At 44.1% G+C, this 15,015-nt stretch overlaps 1 protein-coding gene across 9 annotated transcripts in view; it reads right to left on the bottom strand.

Moving 5' to 3' along the window:
* Positions 1-11,482, bottom strand: part of SEPTIN11 (septin 11) — a 141,410-nt gene extending 129,928 nt beyond the window's left edge. For 5 of the 9 annotated variants that reach the window (XM_073541990.1, XM_073542007.1, XM_073542025.1 and 2 more), the window contains exon 1: positions 11,236-11,400. In XM_073541990.1, coding sequence (XP_073398091.1) covers positions 11,236-11,307 — 72 coding nt within the window. In that variant the 5' untranslated portion in view covers positions 11,308-11,400. Of the gene's footprint in view, positions 1-11,235; positions 11,402-11,463 lie in introns of those variants that run through there. The other 4 variants (XR_012219744.1, XM_073541974.1, XM_073542032.1 and 1 more) reach the window with 3 other exon arrangements.
* Between the last annotated feature and the right edge of the window lie 3,533 nt (positions 11,483-15,015).

Raw genomic sequence — 15,015 nt, 5'->3', positions numbered from 1 at the left:
GTGTAATTGGAGAGGAACTCCTATTCCCAGTCCTCATTCCTATTCATACATACAAAGGTTTTTATCAGAATATCTTAACGTCATCCTCTAATAAGCATTTCTTTGAAATCTGATTTGACTAATTAGTGGGGAATTAACAACCAGAACAATTAGGCTTTCAGGAGCAAAACAAACTTTTAAAGGGAACCTGCCACCATGAAAATGCAGTCCAGTCTGTAAGTATCACATTATGGAGCAGGAGGAGCGGAGTAGATTGATGTATAATTTTATTTGAAAAGATTCAATATACCCTGAGCGTTATACATTTAAATCCTCTGCTTTTTTTGGGATCTTCAGTCCAGTGGGTGGTTCTGTCAGTGATTGACAGCTTTCTTTCCCGTGTTGGATCAAAATTGGCAATGCAAGTCTATGGTTGCGTGAAAAACATAGGACCACACAAGGATGCTATCCAAGTGTGGTCCGATTTTTACGGCCTGACAGAGTGGAGGTGTGAAGAAAGTTTTTATCTCCATCCATGTGTGAGAAAACCAAATGCCACTCTGATCAATCTCTGATCAGAGTCTGATCAGAATAATGGTACTGTTTTTCTTGGATGGAGCGAGTACGGTCATGGGAGCCGAACGCTGACCTGGAGAGTCTATGCACAGTGGTAGCGTCACGGAGAAGATGAGCGAACGGCACTGGACACCAGAAAGTTCAGTAGTAGGTGAGTATATTAATACACTCACAATATAATGCATGTTCATATACACACACATTCAATTAAAAAAATGGAGATAGGAGTGCTTCTTTAAGGGATTACCCGGTCTAAATTGATAAGTCTGCAGTCACTCTGTGTGACTAGACTTAGGAATCCCCCCAGCGCACACACTGTGCGCTACGATGATTCACCTGTTTCTGAGGCAGGACCGGAGGGGATGTATGAGTTATACACTTATATTGAGAGAGGCGGCGCCCCTTTAAGTGACATGGCTGTCCAGGGCACATTGCCTAGCTCATTACATTTGTAAGGGGCGCGGTCATGCTCAATACAAGTGTGTGGCGGGAGGCTGTGCCCCCTAGATGGCTTCTTTCCAGGAGTATGCATACTGTATACATCACCGCCGTACCCGCCTCATCGGTGAATCCTCGAAGTGCACAGTGCGTACGATGCAGAATTGCAGACTTATCAATTTAGACCGGACAATCCCTTTAAGGAATGCAAGGTTGAATACCAATGAAACAGTCCTGAAACACTTGAATACCAACCAAGATATGACCGTGATGCATGTGAGAACCACAGCAACATGCTTTTTTTCCAATTGAGCATTCATGACTACCCAGTTTTGTGAGCTAATAGCGGTTTTACTGCAAAAATTTCCAAAATCTGCCATTTTGAGGAAATATCTAGTTTCAGGATTGTTTTTGGCTGCATTTTGGCATATCTATACTTATTGGATTATAGTTGTCTAAATGTGCAGATTTCAGTGTGCTCCTAACAGATGAGATAAGGGTCTAAATTTAAATGGCTCATCCGTTTGTTCTTCAGGCAAATAAGCTGCTGCCATAAGTCTGTCACTGGCTAAAGGTACTGTCGCGGTCAGGATCGCTGGTACATCGCTAAGTGGTCGCTAGTGAGCTGCCACACAGGCAGATCTCACCAGCGACATAGCAGCGGTCGGGGGTCGTTACTTACCTGTTAGACGAGGCGATCCTGACGTCCTCCCGCCCGCGTCCACGCGTCACTTGTCGGCGCCACAGGAAGCCCAGCAGGAAGCTGACGACGAGAAACGGTCCAGGACGTTCTTGCGCGATCAGCGATAATCAGTGGGGGAGCCGGTCGGAGGTAAGTATCACACATAGCGATATCGCTAGCAATATCACTGCTACGTCACAAAACCAGTGACGTTATAGCGATATTGCTAGCGATATCGCTTAGTGTGACAGGCCCTTAACTCCCCACACCGAACACATGAATGGTCAGGAGAGACCGTAAATGGGTGGCTGGCATTTGGGTACCTAAAAAACATTTCCCCATCCATTATCTTTTTTTTTTTTTAAGATGAACATAGCTTCTATTTAAAGAGAACCTTGCCTTGCTTTTAAATTCCTTTCTGGGGATTCCTTTCTATTTTTGAAAAATATTCAGGATTGAGAGTCCTCAGTAGTTGATACCTTTTAATGGCTAACTGAAAAGATGGTAATACATTGCAAGCTTTCGAGACTACTCAGGTCTCTTCATCAGGCTAGACTAATACAAAATCTGAAGTCACCTGATGAAGAGACCTGAGTAGTCTCGAAAGCTTGCAATGTATTACCATCTTTTCAGTTAGCCATTAAAAGGTATCAACTACTGAGGACTCTCAATCCTGAATATTTTTCTATCCACTGGCTAACACGGTACAAAGATATACATCTTTCCTGTTTCTATTTTTGGGCATTTGGTTCTAGGGCGACAATGATTGTGCGACTGCAAACCTCTGACAAGTCGCGCAACCAAAAACATATGTGCGACTTGTCTGTGACTCGTTGTCATGCAACTATTTTGTAATAAAACAATCGAATTGCAGGCAGGCATTTGAGTCACAAGTCACAGAAAACGTACACTGAAATCACTGAGGGCAAAGTAGCAAGTCACTAGTTACCAAAGTCCAACAGGGTTGACATTTTTTTTTTTTAACCAGGACTTCATAGCACTGGTCACTACTGAGCATGTGCATAAAGTGCAGCACAAATTCATCTCAGCTAAAAGCCGAGATCCTTAGATCAGGAACAGAACAGACATTTATAGGACATTTCAGAACTTTCCCAAATTCTTATGGAAACATTTACAGCACATCCTGCATTGTACTACTGTACCCAATCTATTATATATTTTAGGAGTCAGAGTCGGTCCATTGTACACCTACTCCAACTCCGACTCTGCTTTTTTCTGACAGTTACATCATGCTAGACTTCAAAATTATTAGATGTGATATTGCTGTCAAAGACACCGCACTGAACTTGCTCACTGAGCCAGTGCGCGTGTCCTGAGTAAAGCGAACAGTGCTCAAAGCTACCTGTGGAGCGGGCAGCAACCGAGTAGATGTATACTTCACACCCGCAGGACCTGAATCATGTGACTGCTAGAGGCGTGGCCTAAACTCCACAGAGCTAGGAGCTGCAAGACAATTCCTAGCAGAGTAACTGCGAGACAAAGTTACCAAGGGGCATAGACAGTGAGAGTAGTCAGGACGTAGCCAATGAGTCACACACAGAGATAACTGCAAGGTACCAGAGGGACGAGCAGAGAGTAGTCAGGTCACAGGCAATGCGTCATACACAGATAATAACGCAGTACAAAATCAACAGGCAAACTCACAACGGGAAACAGAATCGGGTCAGAACCATATAAACAAGCTATAGCAACAAACAGGCACACGGGGGTCAGTACACTCGGCCAAAGGCAAAAGTATAACTGGCAGGGATTGAAGCTACCCAGGGGTTTATGAAGCTCTCCCAGAACCAGAAAGAGGCCACAATCATTAACCCCAAGTGTGCAGGTCAAAACCTGCACAGAGCTCCAGACATTAACCCCCGGTGTGCAGCTCAAAAACCTGCACTGGGATCATGACAATTGCAATGCGACACAGATATCTTTTTGTAATAAATGTGTTAACATAAATAGGAGGTATATTAGGGCTGTCAACAAATACTTTTAGAATATTCATTTTTTTTTTATATATAATTGTGTTGGATTACTGTTGATGTGCTTTTCAATATGTTGGGGGCTGGTTAAATGTAGTTTGCCTGTTAACCTCTGTGGTCCCGATTCCCCAAGACTGGCGATTTTCTCATTGGAATATGCATTATTGCTATGAAAAATGCAATGTAACAATAAGCACATTGCACACCAAAATTTTGATGTGAATACATAGAAATAACCATAAGCTGAAACACATCAATGAGTTTTGTTCTTCTTTTGGAAAAATACATTTCATACTTCAAAAGAGAAAAACCAACAATGATGAATTACTGTACCAAATCCTCAAAGACTAAACTACTCCTGCATACATTCATCTTGCCTGATTTATCACTCTCAAAGGAAGGAAGAGCCAACTGCTATGGGTGTGCCTGATGACATCAGCAATGGCATCCTGGTGACACCCACTCCCAGTCATTAAAAGATGTTTGGCAATTAACCAATAAAGCAATTAATATATCCTATTGCTTGGTATTTATGCTACTATTACAATTGCTTGCCAAGTTTAAATAATATTCTATGGTAAAAGCAATATTTTACTAGACAACCTGTAGTCTTTAGTTTCAAATAGTCTTGCTGAATAATAAAAGGAGCACAACACTAATCTACACTCATTTTGCACAAAACATCAAAATGCAGGCATACTACAGCGTCAGGCCAGTAACGCTAGCCTCCATGACAGTTAATTCGCACTCCTATGCCTTGCTGACAGTTTGAGGCCATGATGAGAACTGATATGTACATTCAATTCTCAGTGGCACTAACTTATCAAGCTCTGTAGTAGTCAAGTTTCCGAAAAGATCCTATAGTTATTGAGGATCTGCTACCAGGTCAAGTGGCCTGTTTGTGGCATTATTTATTTTGTTGTGGAGTCGGAGTCAATGTGCATTTTGGTGGAGTCGGAGTCAGTATAAAATGGACCAACTCCGAGTCATAAAATATATAATAAAATGGGTACAGCAGTACAATGCACAATGTGCTGTAAATATTTAAATGTCTGTTCTATTCCTGACCTGAGTATCTGGGCTTTTAGGTGAGATGATTCTGTGCTGCACTTTATGTACATGCACAGTAGTGAGGCAGTGCTGTGCAGTCAGAGTCATGGAAATTGAGGAGTCAGTCAGAGGTTTGGCTTACCGACTTCACAGCTCTGCGTGGCTCACAGGATTCTCTGGCGACCTGCCTTTAGGTTGCTCTGCATAACTGCCCTGTAAGTAACAACCTTTGGTGTTACTTAAAATATGGCAAATTTTAAAAAACAAAAACACAAGGGAGGAGCGGGAATAAAATAAGAGCAAAAACTGACCATTTGGTCTTGTGACAGGTCCTCTTTAAAGGGGTTTTCCACATATAAAAAAGTGGATCCCAAACGTTAGCCAAACCAAAGCAAATAGTACGCACTCTCACCAGGCCTAACTCTACTCAGCTGTTCCGGTCTGGCTGAAGTAGTCACTCTCTACTCTTAAACAGTACCCTGCCTGACTAAATTTATCTTTAGTGTCTTTGTGATGATACGTCATTATTAGCAGGTTTCTAGCAGAGTTCAGCTCTCATTCACTCCTGTAGAACAGAACATAACATCATTAGGAAGTGCAGAGTTGAGCTGTGTTTACCTCCGTCTGCTGATAGATCAGTAAAGTGAAACTGCAAATGCCACTGAACTGATGCATATGGCAGAAGATCGTCTTCTGCCATATGTAGCAACAGAGCAGCATTTGCAGTTTCGCATCACTGACATGTCAGTAGGAGGCAACAAACACAGCCTTACTCTGCCATGTAATTTCAAACTCTGTTGTGGAAGTGCTCAGGAGAGTTGTGCTCTGCTAGAAACTGGCTAACAAAGATGTAAAACCACAAAGACACCTACACTGATGTAGATAGCAGAAGTAAATTTGGTCACGCAGGGTACACTACAGGTGCACAGAGTTTAATCTAATGGTAGAATACAGGAATACAGTCAGAGGTATAAGCAGAGGATCAACCTGGAGCACATGATCGATCTGAAGCATTGGAACTTCACCTGGACATTTCCAATGGAAACTGGACGGTAAACAGAACTTAGTTAAATAGTCATCTTTTGGAGGTCTGATATTTGCAAAATGGAACAGACTTAAAAATGAGTTGTTTTGGCACAAATTAATAAATATAAATGAATATAAGACTAAGTTATGATTTTAGGAATAACCCTTTAAGAGTGTTGTCCCATAAATAAAATGTATCAACTTTTTGCAGGATATATTTCAAGTTTAAATGAGTGCGTATGACAATCCTGCATACAAGTAGTAGCTGGGAAAATGTACAGAATTAGAAACAAATTAGTAGAAATATCACCCCATATGACATATGATGCTGAACATTCCCACATTAAAGTGACAAGCAATTTCTCAAAGTGAAATTTACCAATAACAGCTGTGCATTATTAGAGTGTGGGAAACTGCCTCTGAGAGCGAGGGATGCCAGATAACCCTTATATGTTATTTCAACTCCTGTACAGACAAGTATCCACAACAGACAAATGAGGGAGAAACAAACAGAGCAAATCCATATATACCCAGCCATAATACAAATATTTAATAAAAATCAAGATATGCAGAAAAACAGTTTCATCATTTTAGAAGAAAACTAATCCTAAAGTTCAACTCAACTGTATCTTCTATAGTATCCCGGGTTTGGAAGTTGTTATAGTCAAATGCTTCAAACAATATGAGTTCAAACGCCATAACGTGTGGGTGACTCCATGGTCTGGTGCTAACTTGAGGGGTGCTTGATCCGATAGCCCTTAATGTAATTACAACTTATCCATGTCTTACAGTATAGTTGATAACTTACTCTGTTATCAACTATTTTGGGTTAGCAAGAGACTCACTTTTGTGTTCTTCAGTGGGCTGACTGTCAGCAAGTACAGAAAAAAAAGAATCTACCGTGATCACTAAAAACCCTCATACATATTAGTCTAAAGGTACTGTCACACTTAGCGATGCACCAGCGATCCCGACCAGCGATATGACGCGGTCAGGATCGCTGGTGCATCGCTAAGTGGTAGCTAGTGAGCTGCCACACAGGCAGATCTCACCAGCGACATCGCAGAGGATGGGGGTCGCTACTTACCTGTCAGATGAGGCGATCCTGACGTCCTCCCGCCCGCGTCCACGCGTCACTCGTTGGCGCCAAAGGAAGCCCAGCAGGAAGCTGACGATGAGAAACGGTCCAGGACGTTCTCGCGCGATCAGCGATAACCATCGGGGAGTCGGTCGGAGGTATCAGACATAGCGATATCGCTAGCAATATCACTGCTACGTCACAAAAACCAGTGACGTTACAGCGATATTGCTAGCGATATCGCTTAGTGTGACAGGCCCTTAACATTGGACAAACACGCCGCTATCAGCCGACAGTATAATTTGTATGGTGACCTACCGATTCTTTCCAAACAGATAATTTCTGGGGAGAGAAAGATCTGGCATGTCGGATTTCCAACATCAGATATTTTGTTCTCTGCAAGTGGAAGGGCTTAGCAGAGCCCACTTTTCCTGTGTATGGGGCACTCAACAATGGCTGTTGGCCAAGCAATCTCCCAAACAATCGTTTGGTAGGCCACTATGTATTGTACACAGAAGACTTAAAGGGAAAATGTGACTTTGAAAAAATGTTATTTACATGCACACATACAGTGGGCACGGAAAGTATTCAAACCCCTTTAAATTTTTCACACTTTGTTTCATTGCAGCCATTTGGAAAATTCAAAAAAGTTCATTTTTTTTTCATTATTGCACACTCTGCACCCTATCTTGACTGATAAAAACACAGAAATGTAGAAATTTTTACAAACTCATTAAAAAAGAAAAACTTAAATATCATATGGTCATAAGTTTTCAGACCCTTTGCTCAGTATTGAGTAGAAGCACCTTTTTGAGCTACAACAGCCATGAGTCTTCTTGGGAATGATGCAACAAGTTTTTCTCACCTGGATTTGGGGATCCTCTGCCATTCTTTCTTGCAGATCCACTCCAGTTCCATCAGGTTGGATGGTGAACGTTAGTGGACAGCCATTTTCAGGTCTCTCAAGAGATGCTCAATTGGGTTTAGGTCAGGGCTCTGACTGGGCCTGTCAAGAATGGTCATGGAGTTGTTTGAAGCAACTCCTTTGTTATTTAAGTTGTGTGCTTAGGGTCATTGTCTTGTTGCAAGGTGAACCTTCGGCCAAGTCCGAGGTCAAGAGCACTCTGAAAGAGGTTTTCATCCAGGATATCTCTGTACTTGGCCACATTCATGTTTCCTTCAATTGCAACCAGTCATCCTGTCCCTGCAGCTGAAAAACACCCCATAGCATGATGCTGCCACCATGTTTCACTGTTGGGATTGTATTGGGCAGGTGATGAGCAGTGCCTGGTTTTCTCCACACATACCGGTTAGAATTATCACCAGAAAGTTCTATCTTCGTCTCATCAGACCAGAGAATCTTATTTCTTATAGTATGGGAGTCCTTCATGTGCTTTTTAGCAAACTCTATGCGAGCTTTCATATGTCTTGTATTGAGGAGAGGCTTCCGTTTTGCCACTCTGCCATAAAGGCCTGACTGGTGGAGAGCTCTAATGATAGTTGAGTTTGAGGAACTTGCTCCCATCTCCCTACTGCATCTGTGTATCTCAGCCACAGTGATCTTGGGGGTCTTCTTTACCTCTCTCACCAAGGCTCTTCTCCCATGATTGCTCAGTGCCAGGTCTAGAAAGACTTCTGGTGGTCCCAAACTTCTTCCATTTAAGGATTATGGAGGTCACTGTGCTCTTAGGAACCTTGAGTACTGCACAAATTCTTTTGTAACCTTGGCCAGATCTGTGCCTTGCCACAATTCTGTCTCTGAGCTCCTTGGCAAGTTCCTTTGACCTCATGATTCTCATTTGGCCTGATATGAACTGTAAGCTGTGAGGTCTTATATAGACAGGTGTATGCCTTTCCAAATCAAGTCCTATCAGTTAAATTAAACACATCTGGACTCCAATGAAGGAGTAGAACCATCACAAGGAGGAACACGAGGAAATGGACAGCATGTGACTTAAATATGAATGTCTGAGCAAAGGGTCAGAATACTTATGACTATGTGATATTTCCGTTTTTCTTTTTTAATAAATTTGCAAACATTTTTACATTCCTGTTTTTTTCAGTCAAGATGGGGTGCAAAGTGTACATTAATGAGAAAAAAAATGAACTTTTTAGAATTTACCAAAAAATGGCAATGAAACAGAGTGAAAAATTTAAATTGGTCTGAATACTTTCCCGTACCCACTGTAGATAAATTACAGGTAAATAGTGTTACAATGTTGCCTTACTTAAAATGCAGCCACCTGGAGAAAATTGCATTGCAATGTTTTCTGAGGTCACAGGTTCCCTTTAAAGTGAACCTTTCAGCAGGATTGTGCACAGTAATCTACAGACAGTGTCAGGTCGGCGCCGTTTTACTAATTAAAATTAGATTTTGGTTGATGAAATCCATCTTACGGTTGTTATATAATCTTAGATATTCTCGTGCTGTGGGGTGGGCCTGTGGCCAGGGGTCTTTATGTGGTGCTTTGCTTTTTCATCTGCATTGGCTTATGACAGGTCACTCATCCCTCAGTGACCTGCCCCCTAAAGTAAATAAATTCACATTCATCAGGCAGTAAAAAACATTTTTTAAAAACAAAATAGCATTGGCAGCCGCAACCGTGCATTAGCATCTATCGCTTTCCGATAGATGCTACTGCGGAGGCGCCGCCGCCAGTGCCATTTTGGCAGAGAAAAAAAAATTAAGCTTCATCAAGATGGCGCCAGCGCAGTAGCATCTATTAGAATGTGATAGATGCTACCGCGCAGGTGCCGCCAGCATCATTTTGTCTAAAAAAAAAAATAACTTTCTTAAACAAAACTACATGTCTAAATAAAATGAAAATATGTATATTATCCCCCGTATCATGCTACAGCGCAGGCGCCTGCCTCATGAATGCGACTTTTTTTTTCTTCAAACCATATTATGCTCAGTATGTAAAATAGGGGGAAGGTCAGTGAGGGATCAGTGACCTGTCAGTAGCCATACTGGTGAACAGTTAATTAGACCACCACATGAAGACCCCCCCCCCACAGGCCGCCCCGAAGCACAAGAATCCCATCAACTGAAAACTGAAAGTAAAGATTAAACAACAACCACAAGACAGATTTCATCAACCAAGGTATCATTGTAATCAGTATAATGGCGCCGACCTGACACTGTCTGTAGGTTACTGTACACAATTCTCCTGACAGATTCACTTTAAGTAAGGTCATAAGTCTACTATACCTAAATATTTTGATATAACCAAAAAAGTCTAAAAAGTAAGGCACCAGGGCCAACTTTCTGGGCATCTTGGCTTCTCAGTTTTGTGATTTTCCAGTCCTGATCCAAAAACATTTGAAAATCAATTATTCTAACTGCCCTGCTTCCAGCCTTCTCTTTTCTGAGATGCAATGTTTAAGAAGTGGAGTGACAGCTAGAAAATGTCTTTTTCATTGTGTAAAATTGAAGGGGAATTCTGTTCGCTCCCATTTCCACGCTCTGCCCACACAGCAGAGATAGCCAGGCTGCATTCAGGGAGGAAATGATAACTGTTTGTCCAAGGGCTGGATGAGGGGGGAAGCTGAGCGGGATGGGGTGAGGCCTCTCCATCCGGCCATTGCAGCCAACAAAGAGATGCCTTCACATCTTCTATTGTAACCTCTAACACCTCCTCTGGCTGGAGAGCCAGAAGCATGCGAGCGGGACAACGCATGCCAAATCACAAGCGCCCCTCGGAGCCTTGGCGGATCATCTTACTGGGACTTCTGACAAACTCCAAAGCTTGGACCAAAGAGGAGAAAGGACCGCACCCTTTTATTACAAGTACGAACATCTTCTTTTGTGAACTTTGAAAGGCGAGAGTCCCACAATTGGGACTTCTGCACATGGCCCAGCCTTCTGCAGTCATTGTTGGGTCTTATTTGTAGCCACTTCTTTCTTTGTAAATAAACAAGTAAAAGCAAAACAACCTGCAGCTGTCACCACAAGTATGCAACAAGAAGGCGCGCGTTGGTTAGAACAAGGGTGCCCTATGCCATTATTTCAGTGCGGCATTCTGAGTGCCAGCTCTTGGGCTCACATCCCTTTAACTGGGCATTTTTTCCTCACCCACATAACCCAGTCTTCGTCATAGTAAACCTCACAGTGTGTATGTAAATGAAGCAGGATGCTGGCACAGCTCCATGACACACGAGCCAGGCTAAAAATACATCGTGCTGTGTGCACGGGCGCCTATGAGAGGAGCGTCTCTGCCTCACTGGCATGGAGCCTTCCACACCTCTGCTCTCCATGGCAGGATGGAGGAATCCACTCCACGGGATGGTGGAGGACAAAGGAGCCCGGGGATCAGCACTGGCCACTGATGGAGACACACGCGGGCTGAGAGAATGAAAGCCTCAGCCATAATGCTACACAGGGAGACATGCCATGCTAAGGAGCGCCCACTTACTGTCTGCCTGCCCACTGCCACGGCCATGCTGCTGTCCTGCGGGTGCTGGAGGAGAATGAGGGGAGAGAGCATGCGATGCTGCACACAGCCTCACTGACTGCTGCTCACCCAGCGCCGGAGGAACATGGCCACCACAGGGGAGGAGGGTCCTCACAACTCAGGAAAGGGGGGAGGGGAGGGCGCACACAGGAAAATGCTGAGAGCCGAGAGCTGCTGCTAGTCGTGTACCTCCGCTCCGGGGATGTAGGACTGGACAGGGGGTATACAAGCCCCCGGCGCCTCGGTCCCTCAGAATGACCGAGAGGTTTCCTATAGCGTTGTGCTGTACGGCGCCCCCCTCTCCGCACAATGGAGGGGCCTGTGTTTCTGAGGAGACTTGTGACTGAGGGGATGTGCGGGATATAGTGTGTTTACTGCACGGGGGTGTCCACGCGGGAGCATTCGTCTAGCTGGTGATTCTCAGCCACAGCTCAATGAGGCATAGCGTTCCACAGCGACTTTGTGACATTGCATCTAATTGGCCGTGTGGTGGGCGACGTAACCGACTGACCGTGTCAAAAATGTCACCAAGTGGCCGTATCATAAATGTCACCAAGTGACCGTGTCAAAAATGTCACCAAGTGGCCGTATCATAAATGTCACCAAGTGACCATGTCATAAATGTCGCCAAGTGACCAGATCATAAATGTCACCAAGTGACCAGATCATAAATGTCACCAAGTGACCAGATCATAAATGTCACCAAGTGACCGTGTCATAAATGTCGCCAAGTGACCAGATCATAAATGTCACCAAGTGACCGGATCATAAATGTCACCAAGTGACCGTATCGTAACTGTCACCAGCTGACTGTGGCATGACACCTAAATTCATAGGTATGATGAATTTATATACCAGGATGGGGGTGAGGGCCATGTATACCAGGATAGGGACCATGAAAACCAGGATGGGGATGAGCGGACCATGTACATTATACCAGGATGGGGATATGAGGGCCATGTATACCAGGATGGTGATGAAGGGGCTATGTGTATATGGTCCCCTCATCCCCATTCGGTATACATGGCCTCCTCATCCCCATCCTGGTATACATGGTACACTCATCAAATAAATATTTAAATAAATATTTAATATTTATTACAGGTCACAAAATAATATGTTTTCAATGCCGTCAACATAATGTATTTCTGTAGGAGATATTGCTGTGCTAGTCCTGGGATTCTTTCTTCTCTTTATGACACCATCACCTTCTGCCTTAAGGTACTGTCACACTTAGCGATGTACCAGCGATCCCGACCAGCGATATGACGCGGTCAGGATCGCTGGTGTATCGCTAAGTGGTCGCTAGTGAGCTGCCACACAGGCAGATCTCACCAGCGACATCGCAGGGGTCGGGGGTCGCTACTTACCTGTCAGACGCGGCGATCCTGACGTCCTCCCGCCCGACTCCACGCTAGTCGCTCGTCTCTCCACAGGAAGCCCAGCAGGAAGCTGACAACGAGAAACGGTCCAGGATGTTCTCGCGCGATCAGCGATAACCAGCGGGGGAGCCGGTCGGAGGTAAGTATCACACACAGCGATATCGCTAGCAATATCGCTGCTACGTCACAAAAACCAGTGACGTTACAGCGATATTGCTAGCGATATTGCTTAGTGTGACACAGCTCCATCCGTCAGCCGCAGCAGTTGCAGCCGATCACTGGAGCAGAGCAGTCGTCTCCCCGGCTGATGTGTCCAAACAAGACCAGCGTTTTCTCCAGGCCACAAATGGAAGATTGCGATTTACTAAGTGACGGATAAGTACCATTGACCTGTTTCCATATTCCTCCCTCCGCTGTTTTCCCTGAGGTATAACTTTATAGGACCCCCGTACAATGGCCACCGTACTGCAGTATACAAGGATTGCAGCAAGTTTCACCCCTCGTCCGGGATCATATCTGTTTACTGTGCGGCTGAAGCTACAGGGACTGTGGGAGAAATGATAAAAGCACTATCTCATATTCAGGGCTGCCACTAGGAATTTTGGGGCCCCATACTGGCAAAATTTTTGGGTCCCCTTGAGACACCGCCTAAGCTCCAACCCAGCTCCGCCTCCACCCTTCGAATCTTCCACAGTCCCACCGCCCACTCTTGGAAAAACAAAACTTCTTCACCCCATCCTCATCAATCAGATACAGTATTAACAGTTCCCATCACCAGATCACATACATAGCTAGCAGCTTTTCTTCTGGCCAAAATAATTTTTAAGCCGTCACCACGACGCGGTAGACTCTTTTGGCCAGACCCTACTCTACTCTAACCTATTAAATATAAATATATTTTTATCTATTTTTCTTTAAGGGAATGAGTCACGCACATTTTTTTAAATGACCATTAATACAACATACAAGGGACAAATTCTGTCACACCATGACCAGACTACATATTACCATCACATAGTGACTGAATACTACAATACTGATCATTAATTTAAAAAAAAAAAAAAACACAATACTAAGTGACAATATACACAGGAGCTCTGTATTTACTGTCAGGGTACAGGTAATACAGTGATCACCAGTGACATTATACACAGGAGCTCTGAATATAGTTTACAGTGTATAGTGTCAGTGTACAGGTAACACACTGACTCACCAGTGACATCTCTATCTGAAGTCCTTCATCTTTGCTTTTCTTTTTCATGCAGCGCAGACCGCCATCACTACTTCTAGCCAGGACTTGTCTCTGCATAAAATAACACATAGTTACCTAGAGCATGGCTTCCAGAGCACATTCCTTACTTTTTCCCTTTCTTCTACACTACACATCTGAATACAGATATGTACCCACCATTAATACATAATTGGTTATTATGCAACACACCATTCCAAATATAAATTATAATCCGCCACTGAGCCCCTTCTAGCTATACATAGCCACTTTCCCCACCTAATAAATACATAAATTAATTAGCTCCTGTACTCTTTCCCCCAATTCATTACCAGTAACTGCATACTTAACTCATTATAGTTACATTCCCCTTCCGCCCAAATTCATTGTCAGTCTTCTCTCTCCCACCCTCTATTCATTATCAACTGCTCTTCCCCACATTCAATTCATCATTTACTCCCCCACCCTCAAAATTGATTATTTGCGCTCTCCCCAGATCATCATTTGCTCTCCCCACCCCCACCTTCAATTCAATTGCTGTCCCCCGTCCCTCACTCTCAATTCATCATGCGCAGTCCCCTTCCCCCCACTTCATGTGCAGTCCCCTTCTCCCCACTGTATCATGTGCAATCCCCTTTCACCTCCACTTCATCATTTGCAGTCCCCCTTATCACCACTTCATCATTTGAAGTTCCCCTACCCCCACACTTCTTCATGTGCAGTCCCCTTTACCCCATGTTATCATTTGCAGTTCCTTTTAACCCCCCCACATCATCATGTGCAGTCCCCTTTACCCCATGTCATCATTTGCAGTTCCCCTTTAACCCCCCTCCCCACATCATCATAAGCAGTCCCCCTTTAACCCCCCACTTCATAATGTGCAGTCCCCCTTACTCCTTCCCCGTCATCATGTGCAGTCCGCCTTTAACCCCCCTCTCCACACCATCATGTGCAGTCTTCCTTTAACCCCCCCTCTTCATCATGTGCAGTCTCCCTTATTCCTTCTCCGTCATCATGTGCAGTCCCCCTTTAACCCTCCCACTTCATCATGTGCAGTCCCCTTTACTCCTCCCATCATCATGTGCAGTCCCCCTTACTCCTTCTCCCGTCATCATGTGCAGTCCCTCTTTA

This window comes from Dendrobates tinctorius, unplaced genomic scaffold, assembly GCF_039654945.1.
Source record: "Dendrobates tinctorius isolate UK_male_01 unplaced genomic scaffold, ASM3965494v1 ptg000011l, whole genome shotgun sequence".
NCBI classification, from domain to species: Eukaryota; Metazoa; Chordata; class Amphibia; order Anura; family Dendrobatidae; genus Dendrobates; species Dendrobates tinctorius.
The sequence above is the reverse complement of the archived record's forward strand: the minus strand, read 5'-3'. Positions and strand labels throughout refer to the sequence as shown.